General features: G+C 47.7%; 1 protein-coding gene across 4 annotated transcripts in view; it reads right to left on the bottom strand.

Moving 5' to 3' along the window:
- SF3B2 (splicing factor 3b subunit 2) overlaps window positions 1-18,582 on the bottom strand; it is a gene marked incomplete at both ends in the record, with an annotated part of 28,827 nt that extends 10,245 nt beyond the window's left edge. Inside the window, 16 exons of one of the 4 annotated variants that reach the window (XM_080700736.1) lie at window positions 1,462-1,569; window positions 1,676-1,765; window positions 3,403-3,552; window positions 6,170-6,397; window positions 6,569-6,649; window positions 6,803-6,940; window positions 7,047-7,262; window positions 7,657-7,748; window positions 7,898-7,994; window positions 8,310-8,419; window positions 13,621-13,738; window positions 14,959-15,006; window positions 15,219-15,458; window positions 17,665-17,742; window positions 18,246-18,292; window positions 18,450-18,582. In XM_080700736.1, the coding sequence (XP_080556862.1) occupies window positions 1,462-1,569; window positions 1,676-1,765; window positions 3,403-3,552; window positions 6,170-6,397; window positions 6,569-6,649; window positions 6,803-6,940; window positions 7,047-7,262; window positions 7,657-7,748; window positions 7,898-7,994; window positions 8,310-8,419; window positions 13,621-13,738; window positions 14,959-15,006; window positions 15,219-15,458; window positions 17,665-17,742; window positions 18,246-18,292; window positions 18,450-18,582 (1,974 nt within the window). Of the gene's footprint in view, window positions 1-1,461; window positions 1,570-1,675; window positions 1,766-3,402; window positions 3,553-6,169; window positions 6,398-6,568; window positions 6,650-6,802; window positions 6,941-7,046; window positions 7,263-7,656; window positions 7,749-7,897; window positions 7,995-8,309; window positions 8,420-13,620; window positions 13,739-14,958; window positions 15,007-15,188; window positions 15,459-17,664; window positions 17,743-18,245; window positions 18,293-18,449 lie in introns of all 4 variants that reach the window. The other 3 variants (XM_080700735.1, XM_080700737.1, XM_080700738.1) reach the window with 3 other exon arrangements.
- Window positions 18,583-20,939: the final 2,357 nt, after the last annotated feature.

Below are 20,939 nucleotides of genomic sequence, written 5' to 3'. Positions count from 1 at the left end.
AAAAACTTATTTGGTACTAGGAATTGTATATTTTTTACGTGTGTGTGTGTGTGTGTGTGTGTGTGTGTGTATGGTACTGGGGGTGAAACCCAGGAGCTTTCTACCTCCAGGCTATCCTCCCAGACCGATTTTATATTTTATTTGGTAACAGGGTCTTACTAAGTTGCTGAGAGCCTCACTCAGTAGCGGAGGCTGGCTTCGAACCTCTGTGATCGTCCTGTCTCAGCCTCCCAAGTGCTGGGATTACAAGTGTGTGACACCATGCCCGGCTAGGTACTAAGCATTGAATACAGGGACATTCTATCTCCTAGCCATACACCTCCAGCCCTTTTATTTTATTTTATTTTATTTTTGTCAGTATTGGGGATGGAACCCAGGGACATTCTACCTCTGAGCTACAACCCTACCTCTATTTTTTCTTCTTTATTTTGAAACAGATGTATCACTGAGTTGCAAAGGGCCTCATTAAGTAGCTGAGGCTGTTCAGGAACTCTAACCTAGATCCTCCTGTCTTAGCCTCAGGAATGCACAGACAGCCTCAGCTACTTAGTGAGGCCCTCTGCAACTTAGTGAGACCCTGTTTCAAAATAAAGAATAAAAAACAGGGCCAAGAGTGGTGGCGCACACTTGTAATCCCCGCGCTTAGGAGGCAGAGACTGGAGGATCGCGCAGGTTGGAAGCCAGCCTTACTGGCTTAAGAGACCCTGTTTCCAAATAAAAAGTATAAAATAGGTCTGGGAATGTAGCCTGGAGGTAGAAGGGTTTCCGGAGCCCCAGTACCACAAAAAAAAAAAAAAAAAAGTGTAGCTGGGAGGTAGAATGCCCCTGGGTTCCATCCCCAATACCACCAAAAAAAAAAAAAAAAAGCCGGGCGTGGTGGCGCACACTTGTAATCCCTTTGCTTGGGAGGCGGAGACAGGAGGATCCCGCAGGTTCGAAGCCAGCTGCACTGGTGTAAGAGACCCTGTTTCAAAAATATAAAATAGGTCTGGGAGTGTAGCCCAGAGGTAGAAGGGTTTCCAGGAACCTCAGTACCACCAACAAAACAAAACAAAACAAAAACCAGGGTCTTGCTAGGTTGCCGAGGAACTAAAGCTCGCTTCAAACTTGCTATCTTCCTGTCTCAGCCTCCCAAGTACTGGGATTAGATATGTGCCACCACAACCGGCTATTTTTCGTGTGTGTGTGTGTGTGTGTGTGAGAGAGAGAGAGAGAGATTGCTGAGAGAGAGAGAGAGAGAGAGAGAGAGAGAGAGAGAGATTGCTGAGAGCATCCTCTAAATTGCTGAGACTGCTCTCATACCGGCAATCCTTCTGTCTCAGTCTCCCAAGTACTAGGATTACAAGCATATGTCACCACGCCTAGCTTTTTTTGTTTTTTCATGAGAGAAAAAATAAATAAAAATCTTCCCCTAGCTAAAATTCAGAGGCAGCAAAGAATGAAAAGAAGTACAATACTCACCTCAGGGATGGGAGAGTTCAGCCCAGGGATTTTCAGGTTGGGGTAGGATGGGGGTGGTCCATATCGCTGCATGGCAATCAGCCACGGGGGAGGGACCTTGTGGGCATTCTGCAGGAAAAAGAGAGTAAGATACCAGCCACGCCTCACCTGTCTCCCCTTCTGCCCCAATTCCCACCCTCTTTTCTACCTCCCCAGCCTGGTAACCAATACTCACTGGCCCTACTGGCATCCCCAAGGAAATTCTCAGCTCATCAGACAGATCTCCGGGCTTCTTCTCCTTCAGTCGTGTCTCAAACTCCTTCCCCTGAGGAAAAAGTACAGCATGCTACACCAGGGATGCCAGACACACGCCGGGAGTGCAAGGACATGAGCACTTGAGAATGAGACAAGAAGTCCTACTCCACATCAGATACGAGATCCCATGAGGGCTGCCCGCTCCCACTCGGCTTCCGGCCAGAGCAGGGGGAGGAATAAAGGCCAGGCTGTCACCAGCCCGCTGTGAGAACGGGGCCAATTTCAGAACCTGCCTCTCATCTGTGAAATGAGGGCACTCGACAGGGTGAGCGCCCAGATCCTTCTGCTTCAGACATCATGGGATCAGAAGGAAAACTCTTCTCCCACTCCCAATATTAAATGTTTTCTGAAAAGCAGCTGGCGCTTGGCTCCTTTCTCCTAAACCACCCACCGCAAACTATTATCATTCCAAAGACATGATCTGCCTCTCTCTTCCAAAAAAGGACGTTTTAAAACTTCTTTTTGTACTGGGGGCTGAATATAGAGACATTCTACCTCTGAGCTACACCCCCAGCCCTTTTTTATGGTATTGTATTGTATTTCTGTGATACTGGGATTGAACCCCGGGGCACTCTACCTCCGAGCTACACCTCCAGCTCTTTTTGTTTTGAAACAGGGTTTTGCTAGGTTGCTGAGTCTTACTAAGTTGTTTAGGCTGGTCTTAAACCTGTGATGCACCATGCCTGGCTATTTTTTTGGTGCTGGATATTGAACCCAGGAACATTCTACCTCCAAGCTACATTCCCAGACTGATTTTTATTTTGAAACAGGGTCTTGCTAGATTGGAGAGTCTTACTACTTACTGAGGCTGTCCTCCAACCTGCGATCCTCCTGTATCAGCCTCCCAAGTACTGGGATTATAACATGTGCCACCATGCCCAGCTATTTTTTTTTTTTTTTTTTTTAAGTACAGGGGATGGAACCCAGGGACCTTCTACCTCCTGGTTACACCTCCAGCCCTATTTTATTTATTTGAAAAGAAGGCCATGCTGAGAGCCTCACTATGTTGCTGAAGCTGGCTTCAAACCTGCAGAATCCTCCTGTCTCAGCCTCCCAAGTACTGGGATTATAGGCAAGCATAAGTGCATCAGGATTCATTTTTATTTATGTTTTTGGTAGTACTGGGGGTGGAACCCAGGCGTCTTCTACCTTTAGGCTATACCCCCAGCCCTATTTTATTTTTTATTTGAAAACAGGGACTTGCTAAGTTGCTGAGGCTGGCTTCGAACTTGTGATATTCCTGTCTTAGCCTTCCAAAAGCTTCATTTTAAAATTTCAAATTCCATCTTATCCAGGTAGTTAATGAGCAACTCTAAGGTTAGGGGCCACTGTATCAGATTTTTTTTTTTTTTTTGGCAGTACTGGGGATGGAACCCAGGGGTATTATACCTCCGAGCTATACCTCCAGCCCTATTTTTCAGTCTTTTTACTTTTTAAACAGGTCTCACTGAATTGCTAAGGGCCTTGCTAAGTAGCTGAGTCTGTACACAGACAGCAATCTTCCAGTCTCCGCCTCCCAAATGCTGAAATTACAAGCACGCACCACCACACCTGGCTATACCAGCTTTGAATGCCCTCCTAACCAAGGGTTGCACAGACTTGACCCCAAGACTGAGCTTCACCCCCCCCCAATCCCCCTCCCCGAACCTCATAGTATAGGTCCCCATGAATGGTCAGCTTTGGCTTTGTCTGCCACTTGAAGAAGGCGTCATGCAATTTCTGGTAGTCAATGTCAATCTTGCCCATCTTGGGCCGAACTTTCTCTCGCATTTTTGACTTCATGGTCTTCTGTTCTTCCTGTGGAGGATGGCAAGAGACATGAATTAACAGGTATTCACCAACTCTGAGGCTTAGTAGAGGACCTAGCTCCCAACTCCCAAAAGAGATCAAGGGAAACCTAATTTCTCACCTTCTGAAAGTTGCCAAGATCCTTCCAGCTCAAACCTCTCTAAATTATATAATCCAATGAGCCAAGGGTGTGACTCAGTGGGAAAGCACGTGCTTAGCATTCGCAAGGCACAGAGTTCAATCCCCAGCACCAAAAAAATAAAATTACATAATCCATGCTGAACAAAATAGATTTGGTAAATTAAATCAACCTCAGCTTTGTGTGTCAGTAACTACTTTTGAAACCATCTGTCAAGAGACAGATCTCATTAGTTACCTCCAAAGAATGGAGACCAGAGGCTAACTGGAAGGCATTTTTTGTTATTTTGTTTTTGTGGTACTAGAGATTGAACCCAGGGACAGTCTACCTCCAAGATACAGCCCCAGCCCCATTTTTTTTTTTTTTAATGTGGTACTATGGATTGAACCCAGGGGCACTGTACCTCCGAGCCCAAGTTTTTATTCTTTATTTTGAAACAGGGTCTTATTAAGTTGCAGAGGCCCTTACTAAGTATCTGAGACTAGCTGTGAACCCAGATCCTCCTGTCTCAGCCTCCCAAGTACTAGGATTACAAGCGTGCACCACCACACCCAGCCTCTCTTTTTAATTGAAAAGAGGATCTCACTATGTTACTGAGAGCCTCACTAGGTTGCTGAGGCTGGCTTCCAACCTGCAATCCTCCTGTTTCAACCTTCCAAGAAACAGGATTACAGGCATGCACCATCACCCCAGGCTGAAGGCACAGTTTTCACTCTATTTTTGAACCTCTTCAATCTGTGCACTACTGGCAATTAGTTATTTAAAGTATCAAGCCAGGTATGCTGGCATGTGCCTGCAATCCCAGCACTTGGGAGGCAGTGACAGGAGGATCAGGCCCTCAATAATTTAGTGAAACACTGTTTCAAAATAAAAAATAAAATAACTGGGCATGGCAGGCTTGTAATCCCAGCACTTGGGAGGCTGAGACAGAAGGATCCCACAGGTTGAAGCCAGCCTCAGCTACTTAGTGAGGCCTCCGCAACTGTTTGCAAATAAAATAGGTCTGGGAGTATAGCCCAGAGGTTCCACCCCCAGTACCACAAAACAATAAAAAAATAAAAAAATAAAAATTTAAAATATTTTAAAAAATAAAAAATAAAATAGGGCTGGGGGTATAGCTCAGTGCTGACACCCCTGAGTTCAATCCCCATGCACCACACACACACACACACACACACACACACACACACACAGTATCTAATTAAAAACTTTAAATTACGCATGCCTGACAGGAGGATCATAGGTTCGAGAACAATCTCAGCAAGTAAGGAGACTCTCATCAACCTAGTAAGACCCTATTTCTTTTTTTTTTTTTTTGCGGGTCTGGGGATGGAACCCAGCGGCATTCTACCTCTAGGCTACACCCTCAACCCTATTTTTTATTCTTTATTTTGAAACAGGATCTCACTGAGTTGCAGAGGGCCTCACTAAGTAGTTGAGGCTGTCCGCGAACCACGATCCGCCAGTCTCAGCCTCCCAAATGCTGGATTACAAGTGTGCGCCTAGCCTAAGACCCTATTTCAAAATAGAAATAAAACAGTGCTAGAAGTGTAGGTTAGAGATAGAATGCCTCTGGGTTCAATCCCCAATACCACACACACCAAAAAAAAAAAAAAAAAAAAGCTTTAAATTTAAGAAGTTTAAGGAAGGCTAAGGCAGGAAGATTGCAAATTAGAGAGCAGCTTGAGCAACTTAACAAGACCTTATCTCAAAATAAAAAAATTTAAAAAGGCTGGGAAGCCAGGCGTGGTGGTGCACGCTTGTAACCCCAGCATTTGGGAGCTGAGACAGGAGGATCGAAGTTCACAGCCTCAGCTACTTGCCTTTGCAACTCGGTGAGATGCCGTTTCAAAAAAAGAATAACAAATAGGGCTGAGGGTGTAGCTTGGAGATAGAATGCCCCCGGGTTCTATCCCCAGTACTGCAATAAATAAATAAGGCTGGAAAGCGGGGCGTGGTGGCGCGTACTTATAATCTCAGTACTTGGGAGGCTGACAGGAAAAGTAAAGGTTCGTGGCCAGCCTCAGATATTTAGTCAGGCCCTTCACAACTTAGTGAGACCGTCTCAAAATAAAGAATAAAAAATAGGGCTGGAGGTGGAGCTCAGAGGTAGAATGCCCCTGGGTTCAATCCCCAGTACCACAAATATAAATAAATAAATAAATAAGGCTGGAGATACAGCTCAGCGGTAGAGCAATCCCAAAAATTTACCTAACCACCAAGTACCTCTAGCCCCAGTACACTGGGGAAATGAGTCACCAGGTGAGTGGCAAGGGAAGGCAGAGGGGTGGGCAGCAGCAGCTGGGCAGCAGAGGCCTTGATGGGACAGATGCTCTGCTTTCCCTGTCCCTACCCTGTTGCTCCCCTCCAGGTGTCCTGTCAAGCGCTGACTTCTAGAGAAAAAATATTCACACTAGCAACCAGTAGGTGTGTTTGGGGAACTGGATCCAGTTCTGCAGCAGGTCTGTGACCCCGCCAGGCCCTCACCTTCTCCTGGAGGGCCTCCCGCATCTCCTGGATGCCGGTGCGTTTGATGAAGTCTGGCAGCTCAAAAGGGGGCTTTTCAATGCCCCGTTTGCCCTGCAGGTACTTGCGCTTAAAACACCAGTGGCGTGGCACAGGCACAGAGTTCCGGGTGGCCTTGAGGTGAACCAAGAGCTTGGGGTCCTGTGCTGTCACATCGTGCATCTCCACAACGTCTGGCCGAGCCACCAGCTGGAAAACACACCAGGTGTCCAGAAAATACTGCTCATATCCCACTCATGCAAGCCACCTTCAAAGCCCTCCTTGCAAAACCTCCAAAGTGAAACCCCCAAGGAGCTAAAGGCACACCTCGCGTGGCCTCCAGCCAGGCTCCAGGGCCGGCCAGCTCATCTTGAATCTCACCTGCTTGAGTTCAGCCACAGTGAAGCGATTCATCCGGCGCAATTTCTTCTTGGACAGCTTGGGGGCTTCAGGCTTCTTTTCCTAGGACAGAGCAATCACCTCTTTTGAGCAGGACTCAGCTGAGAAACTAACTACCGCGCCCCAAAAAATTTGCAAGAGTCCACCACAGTCCTTGGACGGAGACATCTCGGCCACCTGTGCCCAGCGTCCCTGTCCCCGCCAGGTGAGCCTCACCTGTTCATCATCGCTGCTGTCATCGTCGCTGTCCTTGTGCTCCTCCTCGAAGCCCTTCTTCTTGGGGACTGAAGAATTTTCCATCTTGTCGAGTTTTTCAGGCTCCTTCTCCTTCTCCTTTTTCACATCATCAGTGAGCTGAAAAGGCAGACCGTGTGGGTAGCCTGGCCTCCCAGCCACCCCCACCCGTACCCAAAGCCCACCCTGCCAGGCCCCCCACCCCTACCTGTGCCGCTCCTCCTACCTTGAAGGCCTCAAAAATCCTCTTGAAGAAGATGAAATTGGGCTCATAAATTTCAGGTTCTTCGGTAACATACTCAATCTCGACATCAGCCGCAGGAGACTCCGAGCCTCGGGCCCGAGCGGAGTCCTTCTCTCGGTCCCCAGAGCTCTCTGAGGATGCTGCCCGCACCCGCTGGGGCTTTTTCTTCTTCTTTCGGTTCCGACGCTTCCGGTTTTTCTGACAAGGAAAACCACCTGGGTCAGAGAATCCAAGCACCATGGCTGCTCCACCCCAAAACGATAGCACAACGCAAAGTCTTTGTCGAAGGAGGCAACCTCACGAAGCAGCTGTGAAAGGCCTTGGACACAGACTCCACAGGTCCGCCTCAAGCTGTGTGCCGCTGGGGAGGCTGCGGTGCCTCTCAGAACCTCAGCTTTTTCAGCTGCAAAATGCAGGCAAGCACAGTTCCCAGAACTAAAGGGATGTTTGCCAATTAAGCAAAAAGTATCTACAAGATGCTTAGGACAAGAACTGGCACAGAACAGCAGCTACTGCTCACTGAACACCTACAATTAGTGTCCTTTGGGTAACACCCTCCATCTTTGATAGTCCACCCAGCTCCATTACATACCTCTTTTTTGGATGTGGAGACCGTGTCCTCCTCAGTCTCTGATGCGGACTGGCCGAGGGACGAGCGTGTGTCTGTTTCCATTTCCTCTTCCTCTGTCAGGGAGGAAGGTGGCAATCAAGTCTCCTCACAGCAACTTCACTGTGCCAAGAGACAGTGGCTCTCCATCCCTCCTCAGGGAAGGACAAGGGAGGCCCTGGCCTCTCGGGTCCCAAGGCTGCAGCTCAGGACACACGACACTCACCCTGCTGAGAGTTCATCTCCTCCTGGCGGCTCTCCTTCAGCTGCAGGATCTTTTCCAAAGCCTGAGGGATCTTGGGGCCCACAGAGGGATCATCCATCTGCCAGAGACAATTGTCAGAGGGGCTGAATCACGGCGCCCTTTCTCCGCTGACTGCCACCTCTCCTACTAGAAAGGCAGCCAGCCGGGTGACATAAAGAGCAGGCGGTGGGCAACACCAACAGGACTCAACAGGTGCTGCATCCCTCAGAGGGAACGCCAGAAATTCCTCCCAGATTCCTCTGCCCTGCCTTAATCATTTAACTAAGTATGGCTTCCCCCTCCCCAATATTATCAAATCCTTCTCTAAAATCCTGAAATAGTCCCCTGATAAGCCACTACTTTCCTGTCCCTAGGAAGAAATCATCAGTCTTACCTCTCTGTTCTCATCTCCAGGAGGCGGTGGTGGGCCACGAGGTCGGGGGACAGGGGCCCCCATGGGCAAAACAGTGGGAGTAGGGCCCACTGGGCCAACTGGAGCAGCTACTGAGGGAGGGAGGAAAAAGTCCAATGTTAGAAAAGACAAAACATTCCGTGTGTGTGTGCATGTGTTTTTACTTGGGATTAAACCCAGAGGTAAGCCAGGCATGGTGAAGCACACTTGTAATCCCAGTACTTGGGAGGCTGAGACAGGAGGATCGCACGGGTTCAAAGCCATCCTTAGCTACGTAGTGAGGCTCTCAGCACCTTGGTGAGACCCTGTCTCCAAATAAAATATAAATCAGGTCTAGGAGTGTAGCCCGGGGGTAGAAAGCCCCTGGGTTCCTACCACAAAAAAATAAAAATGAATAAATAAATAAACCCAGAGGTATTCTACCTTTGAGCTACACTCTCAGCCTGATTTTATTTATTTGAAAAAAGGTCCCACTAGGCTCCTAAGAGTCATACTATTAGCTGAAACTGTCCTCAAACCTGCGATCCTTCTGTGTAAGCCTCCCAAGTACTGGGATTACAGGCATGTGCCACCACATTCAAAACATTCCTTTGTGTTGTGTATGGTATTAGGAACTGAATTCAAACACTCCTTTAAAAAAAAAAAAAATCCCAGCCAGGCATGGTGGCACATGCTTATAAACCTAGTACTTGAGACAGGAGGGATGAAAGTTCCCAGCCCATCTCAGCTACTTAGGCCCTCCGCAACTGAGCGAGAACCTGTTTCAAAATAAAAATAGGGCTGGAGGTATAGCTTAGAAGTATGATACCCCTGGGTCCTATCCATAGTACTGGGGGAAAAAAAAAAAATAAACCGAGCATAGTGGCGCACGCTTGTAATCCCAGCATTTGGGAGGCTGAGGAGGATCGCGGTTCACAGCCAGCCTCAGCTACTTAGTGAGGCCCTTTGCAACTAAGTGAGACCCTGTTTCAAAATAAAATATAAAAAATAGGGCTGAGGGTGTAGCTAGGCAGTAGAATGCCCCTTGAGTTCCATCCCCAGTACCTAAAAAAAAAAAAAAAAAATCACCTCAAGCCAGGTGTAGTAGCCCAAGCTTATCAACCAGTACTTGAAAGGCTGAGAAGGCGGGATTACAAATTTTCAGCAAACTTCAGCTATTTAGTGAGGCCCTCTCCAATTTAGTGCAACCTTGTTGCAAAATATGGAATAAATATAGGGCTGGTGCTGGGCATGGTGTGCACACTTGTAATCCTAGTACTTAAGAGACTGAGACAGGAGAATTGCAGTTAGCAAACAGCCTCAGCTACTTAGTGAAGCCTGTTTCAAAATAAGAAATACTGCTGGGGGTATAGCTTGTAGCCTAGAGGTAGAATGTCCCCGAGTTCCATCCCCAGTAACACACACACACACACACCAAAAAAAAGGGCAGAGGGTGTATTCCGGAGATGGAATGCCCCTGGATTCAATCATAGGTACAAAAAAAAAAAAAAAAAACCAGCCAGGCACAGTGGCACATGCCTGTAATTCTAATTCTTTGGAGACTAAGACAGGAGTGTCAAGGTTCAAGGCCAGCTTGGCAACTTAGCATGCCCCTCAGCAACTTAGTGATACCCTACTTCTTTCTTTTTTTTTTCTTTTTCTTTTTTTTTGTGTGTATGGTACAGAAGATTATATCCAGGGGCATTCTACCTCCAAGGTACACCCCCTCCCAGCCCTACTTTATTCCTAGTATTGGGATTACAAGTGCCCACCACCATGTCCCTCTATATGTCTACGTTTTTTTTTTGGTTTTTTTTTTTTTTGGTGGTACTGGGGATGGAACCCAGGGGCCTTCAACCTCCGGGCTACACTCCCAGACCTATTTTACATTTTATTTGGAAACAGGGTCTCTTAAGCCATATGAGGCTGGCTTCGAACCTGTGCGATCCTCCTGTCTCAGCCTCCCAAGCACGGGGGATTACAAGCGTGCGCCACCACACCTGGAAGTAAGTGTAATATATAGTTATCCCTCAGATCCAGGCATAGTGGCACAGGACTTGGGAAGCTGACACACACACACACACACACACACACAAACTCACAGGTTTGAGACCAACCTCAACAAACAGAAATTTCAGCAACCTAGCACAACCCTGTTTCAAAACAAAAAAAAAGGAGGCAGGGAGAGAGGGAAGCAAGGAAGGACTGCTGAAGAACATCAAACTGAAGCCAGGCGTGGCCAGGACGCACCTGTAATCCCAGTACTTGGGAGGCTGAGACAGGACGGCAGGTCAAGGATGGCTCAAGAAGTAATGAGCCCCGTGAGACCCTGTTTCAAAGTGAAAATAAAATAGGGCTGGGGGTAAGGCTGAGACAGGAGGACTGTGCAGGTTGAAGCCAGCCTCAGCTACTTAGTGAGGAACCTTTGCAACTTAGTGAGACCATTTCAAAATAAAGAATAAAAACTAGGGCTGGGGGTGTCTCTCAGAGGTAGAGATAGAATGCCCCCTGGGTTCCATCTCCAATACCACTAAAAAAAAAAAAAAATAGGGTTGGGAGTATAGCTCAGGCTTAATCCCCAGTACCAAAAAAAAAAAAAAAAAAAAAAAAAAGGAAAGGAAAGGAAAGGAAAGGAAGGACGGGGCACCTCAGTATCCATAGGGAGTTTGTTTCAGGAACCCACAGAAAAAAAGGAAATCTGAGGACACTGAAGTCCCTCATATCAAAAGGGATAATAAGGGAACCTGTGATCCTCCTGTCTCAGCCTCCCAAGCACTGGGATTACAAGTGTGCATCACCATGCCCATCTTATTTTTATTTTAAAACAGGATTTCGAGCTGTGCGTGGTGGTGCACACTTGTAATCCCAGTATTCGGGAGGCTGAGACCAGAGATCACAGGTTCGTGGACAGCCTCAGCTAATTAGTGAGGCCCTCTGCAACTTGTGAGACTCTGTTTCAAAATAAAGAATAAAAAATAGGGCTGGGGTATCACTCGGAGGTAGAATGCCCCCTGTGTTCAATCCCCAGTACCACAAAAAAGAAATAAAATTAAATATATGTGTAAATAAATAAAAACAAATATAATTCAGAGCCAGGTATGGTGGCACACACTTGTAATCCCAGGACTTGGGAGGTTGAAACAAGATGATCACAGGTTCGCAGCCAGTCTCAGCTTCTTAGTGAGGTCCTCTGCAACTTAGTGAGACCCTGTTTCAAAATAAAGACTAAAAAATTAGGGCTGGGGGTGTCACTCTGCAGAGGTAGAATGCCTCTGGGTTCCATCCCTAGTAGGCAAAAAAAAAAAAAAAAAAAAAAAAGAGAGAGAGAGCTATGACAGATGGGGAGAGAAAGTGAACTGATGAACAGGAGGTAGAAGCTGGGCAGGCAAGGGGCACCCGTGGATCCCTACCTCTGGCTCCAGGAAAAGTTCTGAGTTTATTTTTTTTGCAGTACTCGGGATGGAACCCAGGGACACTGTACCTCTGAGCTACAGCCCCAGCCCTATTTTTTATTCTTTATTTTGAAACAGTGTCTGAGTTAAGTAGCTGAGGCTGTCTGCAAACCATGATCCTCCTGTCTCAGCCTCCCAAATGCTGGGATTACAAGCATGTGCCACCACGCCTGGCTCAACCCTTTTTTTTTTTTTTTTTTTTTTAGGCCCTTTATATTTTAAAATTAAAAAAAATTAAGCCTGGCACAGTGGCACACACCTATAATCCCAGTGGTCGGGACGCTGACATAGGAGTGCAGGTTCAATGCCAATCTCAACAAATTAGTGAGACTCTCAGCAACCTAGTAAAACCCTGGTTCAAACAAAAAATAGAACATGGCGGGGAGTGTAGCTGAGAGGGAGAATGCCTCTGGATTCCATCCCCAGAACCACAAAACAAAACAAAAAATAAAAAAAACTAAGGCTAATCTTGAATTTGCGTAATCTTCCTGCTTCAGTCTCCCAAGTAGGTAGAATTATAGGTATGTACCATCATGGAAAAGATTTTTAATAGTTTCATTCCATAGTTGGTTAAATGTTTAAATGCAAAAATAACAGATAAAGAGGGAACACTGATCTTAGAAAACTGTTGTTAGGGTATGGTAGAGTTCGTGCTTAGCACATACAAGACCTTGGTTTCAATTTCTAGCACCAGAATAGTTTTTTTGGTTTTCTTTTTTTTTTTTTCTGTGGGTCTGGGGATGGAACCCAAGGGCATTCGACCTCCCAGCTACACCCCCTGCCCTATTTTTTATTCTTTATTTTGAAACAGGGTCTCAATACGTTGCAGAGGACCTCACTAAGTAGTAGCTGAGGCTGTCCGCGAACTGCGATCCTCTGGTCTCAGCCTCCCAAATGCTGGGATTACAAGTGTGTGCCACCATGCCCGACGCAAAATAAGTTGTTTTTTTTTTTTTTTGTGTGTGTGTGTGTGTGTGGTACTGGAAGCCCTTCCACCTCCGGGCTACACTCCCAGACCTATTTTTACATTTTTATTTGGAAACAAAGTCTTCTAAGCCAGTGTGCACGGCTGGCTTCGAACCTGCATGATCCTCCTGTTTCTGCCTCCCAAGCACAGGGATTACAAGCATGCGCCACCACGCCCGGCCTCAAAATAAGTTTTTAAAAATCTTTTTTTGGGCCAGGTGTGGTGGCACACGCTTGTAATCCCAGCATTTGGGAGGCAGAAACAGGAGAACTGCAGTTAAGAACAGCATCAGCTACTACTTAGTGAGGCCCTCTGCAACTCAAAGAGAGCCTGTTTCAAAATAAAGAATATAAAATAGGACTGGGGGGTATAGCTTGGAGGTAGAATGCCCCTGGGTTTCATCCCCAGTACCCAAAAAAAAAAAAAAAATCATTTTTGTGGTGCTAGGAATTGAACCCAAGGGCATTCTACCTCCAAACCACATCCTTAACCCTATTTTAGTTTGCAACAGGGTCTCACTAAATTGCAGAGGGCATAAGTTGCTGAAGCTGGCTACAGACCTGCAAGTCTCCGGTCTCAGCCTCCCAAGTACTAGGATTACGGCCGTGAGCCACTAGGTCTGACTTTTTCAAAGCTTTTTTTTTTTTCTTTTTACAGTACTGGGGATGGAACCCAGGGGCATTCTACCTCTGAGCAACAGCTCCAGCCCTACTTTATTTTGAAACAGGGTCTCACTGAGTTGCACAGGGCCTCACTAAGTAGTAGCTGAGGCTGTCTGTGGATGGTGGTCCTCCTGTCTCAGCTTCCCGAACACTGGCATTACAAGCGTGCGCCACCACGCCTGGCTCAAAGCTTTTTAATCACCTTCCTGTTCTCTTCCACTCCATGCTCTTACCTCGAGGACCCAGAGGAGTGCGAACGCCAATCTGACCCATGTCTTGTGGGGGCCGAGGGACTGGGGTGCCCATCTTGGCAATCTCTTGCTGCCGTTCCTGCTCCAGTAACACGGCTGCCTACAGAAGGGGGGTGAAGTGGACACACAACTTGAGAGTGCATCGGGAAGGCAGCTGCCAGCAAAGCGTCTTCCAGCCAGGTAACAGGCAGTCTGGGACAGAGCATCTTTATATTGCTTCCCTTTCATACTCATCATACGTTGTCTAAATCCAACACAAATGACTAAATTAGCTCAGAATCCTCTCCACGACAGCTAAGATGCAAGACAGTGGGGAAGAGCAAACTTGTGCAACAGGCCTCAGAGTAAATATTTTATTAGGCTTAATGGGCTACTTTATGGACACTTGTTATATATTCTTGGTTTGAGTTTTTTCCTTTACAACTTAAAAATATAAAAAATATTTCTAAACCAGGAGTGGTAGCGTACATTTGTAATCCTAGTTCTTGGGAGGCTGAGACAGTTTGAGGCCAGCCTCAGAAACTTTTGAGGTCCTCTACAACTTAGTGAGACCCTGTTTCTGTTTCAAAATAAAGGATAAAATAGGGCTGGGGTTATGGTTTGGAGGTAGAATGCCCCCAAGTTCAATCCCCAGTACCAAAAAAAAAAAAAAAAGCTGGGTGTGGTCGTGCACACTTGTAATCCCAGCATTTGGGAGGCTGAGACAGGAGGATCTGGGTTCACAGACAGCCTCACCTACTTAGTGAGGCCCTTTGCAACTCAGTGAACCCGTTTTAAAATAAAGAATCAAAAACAGGGCTGGGAGTGTAGCTCGGAAATAGAATGCCCCGGGTTCCATCCCCCATACTGCAAAAAGGGAAAAAAAATTGTAGCTCCATAGGCCATACAAAAGCAGACCACAGAATGGTCTGGACTATAAAAAATTGAATTCTAGCCAGGCATGGTGGCGCATGCTTGTAATCCCAGCATTTGAGAGGCTGAGACAGGAGGATCGCGGTTCGCAGACAGCCTCAGCTACTACTTAGTTAAGCTCTTTGCAACTCAGTGAGACCCTGTTTCAAAATAAAAAGAATTAAAAAAAAAAAAAAAACCAGGGCTGGGGGGTGTAGCTCAGAAGTAGAATTCCCCTGGGTTCCATCCCCAGTATCACAAAAAAAAAAAAAAAAAAAAGAATTTTTAGGGAGATAGTGGAACTTAGGTGGAGATTGAGATAGCCTCCTAGGAAAACCTGAATGACATATCTGCCTTTGGACACTAAAGGCTATAAAATGACAGTCGATACACTGAACCACAAGATCAAGGATGGGAGAGGGGTATTGTCCACCTCTGCTGCTCCAAGAGGTCATATTTCTTCGATGAATGATCTCCCTGATTAAAAAAGAAAACAAGCTCCATCCAGCCTCAATATCCTCCAGGCTAACCTGCCACAACTCTTGCTTCCTGCGGTCCTCTTCCGGTCCAGAGCCTGTGTTCTAGTCTTGGGTGCAGACATCCCCAAAGGCCTTGGGCGGGACTCAGCCTCCTGAGTCTCCACCCCGCTTCAGGGACACTGGCGAGGACAAGGCACAGCCCCTGCGTACCTGCTTGGCGCGCTCCTCCTGCTGCATCAGCAAAGCCGCCTGCTGCTGTGCCAGCTTCAGCCGCTCCTCCTCTGACAGCGCCACAGGCTCACCCACACGCAGAGGGGGCGGGGGCCCCAAATTTGGAGGGTGAGCCATAGGAAAGCCAAGGCCAAGGCCTGGTGGGGGCGGTGGGGGTGGTGGAGGAGGCTGCAGCGGGGGGAGGCCCATGGGTGGTGGTGGCATGGGAATTCCAGGGAGCTGTGGAGAAAATGTAACTATAAGCTAAGAAGCATTTATCTACTCGTGCTGCAAATATCTGTTGGGGATCTACCCTCAGTTAGGAGCTAGGATTCAAAGTCTAATGATATGTGGCTCCATAAAGAATTTTCCAAGCTAGCTGGGCATGGTGGTGCACACTTGTAATCCTAGCATTCGGGAGGCTGAGACAGGAGGATCGCAGTTTGCAGATAGCCTCAACTACTTATACTTAGTGAGGCCCTCTGCAACTAAATAAGACCTTGTTTCAAAATAAAGAAAAAAAATTGTAATCCCTATACTTGGGAGGCAGAGACAGGAGGATCGCGCAGGTTTGAAGCCAGCCGTGCGCGCTAGCTTAGGAGACCCTGTTTCCAAATAAAATTGTAAAAAATAGGTCTGGGAGTGTAGCCCAGAGGTAGAAGGGCTTCCAGTAACCCCAGTACCACCAAAAAAAGAAAAAAAAAAGATGGGGACACAGCTTGGTAGTACAGTGCTCCTGGGTTTAATTCCCAGTATCACCCCTCCCACCAGGAAAAAAGAACACCCCACAGCAATATCAAGAGAAGAAAAAGTTAACTTTGGGACATCAACCAAAGCTATTGATTCTTTCCCCAGAAAAATATCATGGGCACAGATTTTTGCATTCAATTTCAGGGGGCTCAGGGACACATCTAAAAATCATCTAGGGTCTCTTCACCCCACACACAGAAATAAACGGATCCCAGGTCAGAGACACAACAATGGAGGAGAAATGAAATCCCACGTCAGAAAGGACATGGAAGAGCCGGGCGTGGTGGCGCAGGGTTGGAATCCCTGCATTTGGGAGGCTGAGACAGGAGGATCACAATTCAAAGACAGCCTCAGCTACTTACTGAGGCCATTTGCAACTCAGTGAGACCCTGTTTCAAAATAAGAATAAAAAATAGGGCTGAAGAGCCGGGTGTGGTGGTACATGCTTGTAATCCCTGCACTTGGGAGTCTGAGACAGGAGGATAGCACAGGTTCGAAGCCAGTCTCAACTACTCAGTGAGGCTCTCAGCAACTTAGTGAGACCCTGTTTCCAAATAAAATATAAAATGGGTCTGGGAGTATAGCCCAGAGGTAGAAAGCCTCTGGGTTCCACCCCCAGTACCACTAAAAAAAAAAAAAAGGGGGGGGGGGCTGGAGGTATTATGCCCCTGGTTTCCATCCCCCAAACCACAAAAAAAAAAGGACATGGAAATTTAGAGGACTTAATAGGAAGCAGTATGTTAAGGCATTGCAAACCTCAACGAATTATTAAATGCAGAGGGTATATAATCAAATCAGAGAGCCAGGTGTGGTGCCACACACTTGTAATCCTAATACTTGGGAGGCTGAGACAGGAGGATCCTAGATTTGCCACCAGCCTCAGCAAATTAGCAAAATTCTGTTTCAAAATAAAAATAAGGCAGACGTGGTGGCAAACGCTTGTAATCCCAGTACCTGGGCGATTAAGACAGGAGGATCACAGGTTTGCAGCCAGCTACTTAGTGAGGCCCACCACAACTTAGTGAGACCCTGTTACAAAATAAAGAATAGAAAATAGGGCTAGGGGTATAGCTCAGAGGTAGAATGCCCCTGGGTTCAATCTCTAGAACCACAAAAAATATATATAAAAAAAATAAAATAAGCTGGGCGCTGTGGCGCATGCTTGTAATCCCAGCATTTTGGAGGCTAAGAAAGGAGAATCACGGTTCACGGACAGCCTCAGCTACTACTTAGTGATGCCCTTTGCAACCCAGTGAGACCCTGTTTCAAAATAAAAAATAGGGCTGGGTGTGTAGCTCGGAGGTAGAATGCTCCTGAGTTCCATACCAAGAGCTGTAAAATAAATGAGTAAATTAAATTAAATTAAATAGGTCTGGGGATGTAGTTTAGAGGTAGAATGCCACTGAGTTCAATCCCTAGTGCCACGCACAGAACAAAAAAATTAGAGTAGTTAGTCTCATTGTCTCACTGTATACACGGAAAGCCATGGCTGGGAGAGCGAAGAAGGTGATTACTTCCAGCTGGGAGGAAAAAGTCAGGCTTCCAGGTACTGAAGTTAAGTCTTCAATGACAGAATTTGGAGGAGCCAAGTACAAGTACTAAGAGGGAAGCAAAGGGCTCCCAGGCCTGTTAGGCAGTACTGCCCTGACCAGAGCTCCCTGAGCAGAAGAGAGCCTATAAAGTGGAACTTCCTTACCTGTGCTGCCATGGAAGGGGGCACAGCTTTGTCCCCATCCTCCCCTCTCATAACCGGCCGACTCAGCACGATGCCAGTCTGCAAAAGAGAAATGTCTCTAAGTCAGTCCAAGAGAAGTTGTTCAAATAAACAGCATTCTCTCCCATTTACTCAACAAAATTTACGAAGCACCTGTCTGCTACAACTGGGCACTGGAGAGAAACAATTTGAACAGAAACTATTATGACAAAACAGACAAAGGCAAAAAACGGCATTAAAAAAAAAAAAAAAGCCAAGCCTTGCTTGTGTGCCCAAGAATAAAAAGAATGAAGGCCCAGCCAGGCATTGGGAGTCTGAGACAGGAGGATTGCAGGTTTGAAGGCAGCCTCAGAAACAACCAGACTCTCAGCAACCTAGTGACATTCTGTTTCCAAGTAAAAAATAAAATAGGACTGAAGTACAGCTAAGAGGTAACATGACCCTGAGTTGAATCCCCAGTACCAAAAAGGGGAAAAAAAAAAAAAAAAAAAGAGGACACCCCGGGGGAGTCTTGAAGGCCTCCAGGAGATCGCCTACCGTGAAGTCCCGCCTCCAACACTTACTTGGCGGGAGTACGTCTGCAGCCGCTCCACCAGCTCCTCGCGACTCCCTGCAGGGTAGAGCACAGGGTCAGCGGGGCCGGCAGGACACCCCGCTGGGAAAGGCCCCTGGGGCCAGGCCTCCGCCCAGCCCCCGGGTCTCCGGGGTAACCGAGCGCCACTGGTCGCAGGCCCCACAGCCCGCTCTCAACCTCCCGTGCTCCTCACCCTGGATCGGCGCTCCGATCTCTACCAGCTTGGCCTGAAGGTCCTGGGTCGCCCAGGCGCCATAGTGCACTGGAGGTGGCGGCGGCGGCAGCTGCAATTCTCCTTTGGGAGGCTCGGGATGCTCGGCCGCCATTTTAGCCCCTGGAAGGCGAGCCACCAGCCCGGAAGCTCGGCCCAGCCGCGGGGCCTACTTCCCGGAACTTCCGGCGGTGCGCAAGCCGGTGGGTGGGTGGAAAGCGGCTCGGGCTGAGGCGCAGCGCGGCCGCGCGCCGGTGACGCGATTCTCCGCGGACGCCCGGGGCGCCTGCTCGCGAGGCCTTCTGGGAATTGTAGTCTCGCGTCGCGGCCTGCGTGCGTCAGCGCCTCCGCCGGGCCCAGCGCGCAGCTGCGACCCCTAGCGGCGGGGCCGACTCAGCCCTCCCGCCCGGCTCCCTGCTCCGCGGTGAGGACCCCGGACGCTTCCTACTCCAGAGCCGCGGAAGAGACTCTCTCCCTGGCGGCGGTGCTTTGCGTGCGCCAAGCGGAAGCCTGTGATAAAACAGTGTCTGATTGTCTGCCCGCCCACCCCCGGCCCCCGGCCCCAGCGGGGATGAATGGGCTGAAAGGGGATCGGAGCCGGGAGAGGACTGCCCCTCACCCCGGGCTGAGCTCCAGCTGCTGACCTGGGGGAAGGGCGACACTAAAGCCCCCTTTTCCACCTTACAGGGTCTTCTCCGCCAAGCTTTCTCCATCTTTCCTTTCCTCTTTTGGAGTTCTCATGATGCATTGTTTTCTACCATTCGGTTGTGTTGTTGTTGTTGTTGTTATTTTGTTGTTGTTGTTGTTTGCGGTACTGGGGGTGGAACCCAGGAGCATTCTACCTTGAGCTACACCCCCAGCCTTATTTTTTATTCTTTATTTTGAAACAGGTTCTCACTGAGTTGCAAAGGGCCTAAGTAGCTGAGGCTGTCTTTGAACCTGATCCTGTCTCAGCCTCCCAAATTGTAGGATTACAAGCATGTGCCACCACACCCAGCTACTCCATCATTCCTTTGTGTTTTTTTGGTTTTGGTGTATGTGTGTGTGTGTGTGTGTGTGTGGTACTGGGGATGGAACCCTTCTACCTCCGGGGCACACTCCCAGACCTATTTTATATTTTATTTGGAAACAGGGTCTTTTAAACCAGCGAGGCTGGCTTCCAACCTGCATGATCCTCCTGTCTCTGCCTCCCAAGCGCCGGGATTACAAGCATGAGCACCACGCCCGTTTTTAGGCCTTTCCTGCCCTGTCTCCCTACCTCCCCTAAAGGCATGATCAGAGACTTGGTCTTTTTGTGTCATGTAATAAGTACCTGGTAGCCGGGCGTGGTGGCACACGCTTGTAATCCCAGCGTTCCGGGAGGCTGACACAGGAGGATCACGGTTAGTGGACAGCCTCAGCTACTTTGTGAGGCCCTTTGCAACTCAGTGAGACCCTGTTTCAAAATAAAGAATAAAAAATAGGTCAGGGGGTGTAGCTCGGAGATAGAATTGTTCCTGGGTTCCATCCCCAGTACCGCAAAAAAATAAAAATAAAAAAATAAGTTCAACCTGGTATTGAAGAGACCACTAATAAAATATTGAAGCCACTTGTAATTACACGCTTGTAATTTTAGCAGTTGGGAGACTGAGACAAGAGGATCAAAGTTCTGGGCCAGCCTCAGCTACTTAGTGAGGCCCTCTGTGACTTAGTGAGACCCTGTTTCAATATAAAGAATAAAAGCCTGACGTAGTGGTGATGCTTGTAATCCCCGCGCTTGGGAGACTGAGACAGGAGGATCACACAGGTTCGAAGCCAGCCTCATCTGGCTTAAGAGACCCTGTTTCCAAATAAAATATAAAATAGGTCTGGGGTATAGCCCGAAGGTAGAAGGCCCCTTGGTTCTATCCCCAGTACCACAAGAAAGAAAGAAAGAAAGAAAGAAAGAAAGAAAGAAAGAAAGAAAGAAAGAAAGAAAGAAAGAGACAGACAGGGTTGGGGTGTAGCTTGAAGGTAAAATACCCCTTGGTTCCATCCCCAGTACTGGAAAAAAAATTTATATATATATATATATTATACAGAGAGAGGGATACATGAGTGTACACGTAGCCCCACACACCCCCACCCATGTATGTATAAAAATGAGTGGATTTGTGTCTGTTTTTAGTCTCAAAAATAAACTCAGACTGGGAGATGGTGGCACACACTTGTAATCCCAGCATTCAGAAAGCTAAGAGAAGAGGATGGCAGTTCTCTGACAGCCTCAGCTCTTTATGAGGCTCTTTACAACTTGGTGAGACTTTGTTTCAAAATAAAGAAGAAAATATAGGTCTGGGGCTGTAGCTGAGGTACAATGCCCCTGAGTTCCATCCCTAGTGCCACCAAAAAATAAACTCAGAACTTTTCCTGGAGCCAAAGGTAGGGATCCACAGGTGCCCCTTACCTGCCCAGCTTCTACCTCTCTCTGTCCACCAATTCACTTTCTCTCCCCAT

Source organism: Muscardinus avellanarius, assembly GCF_963383645.1.
Source record: "Muscardinus avellanarius genome assembly, chromosome: 1".
NCBI classification, from domain to species: domain Eukaryota; kingdom Metazoa; phylum Chordata; class Mammalia; order Rodentia; family Gliridae; genus Muscardinus; species Muscardinus avellanarius.
This window is presented reverse-complemented; position numbering and strand designations above follow the sequence as displayed.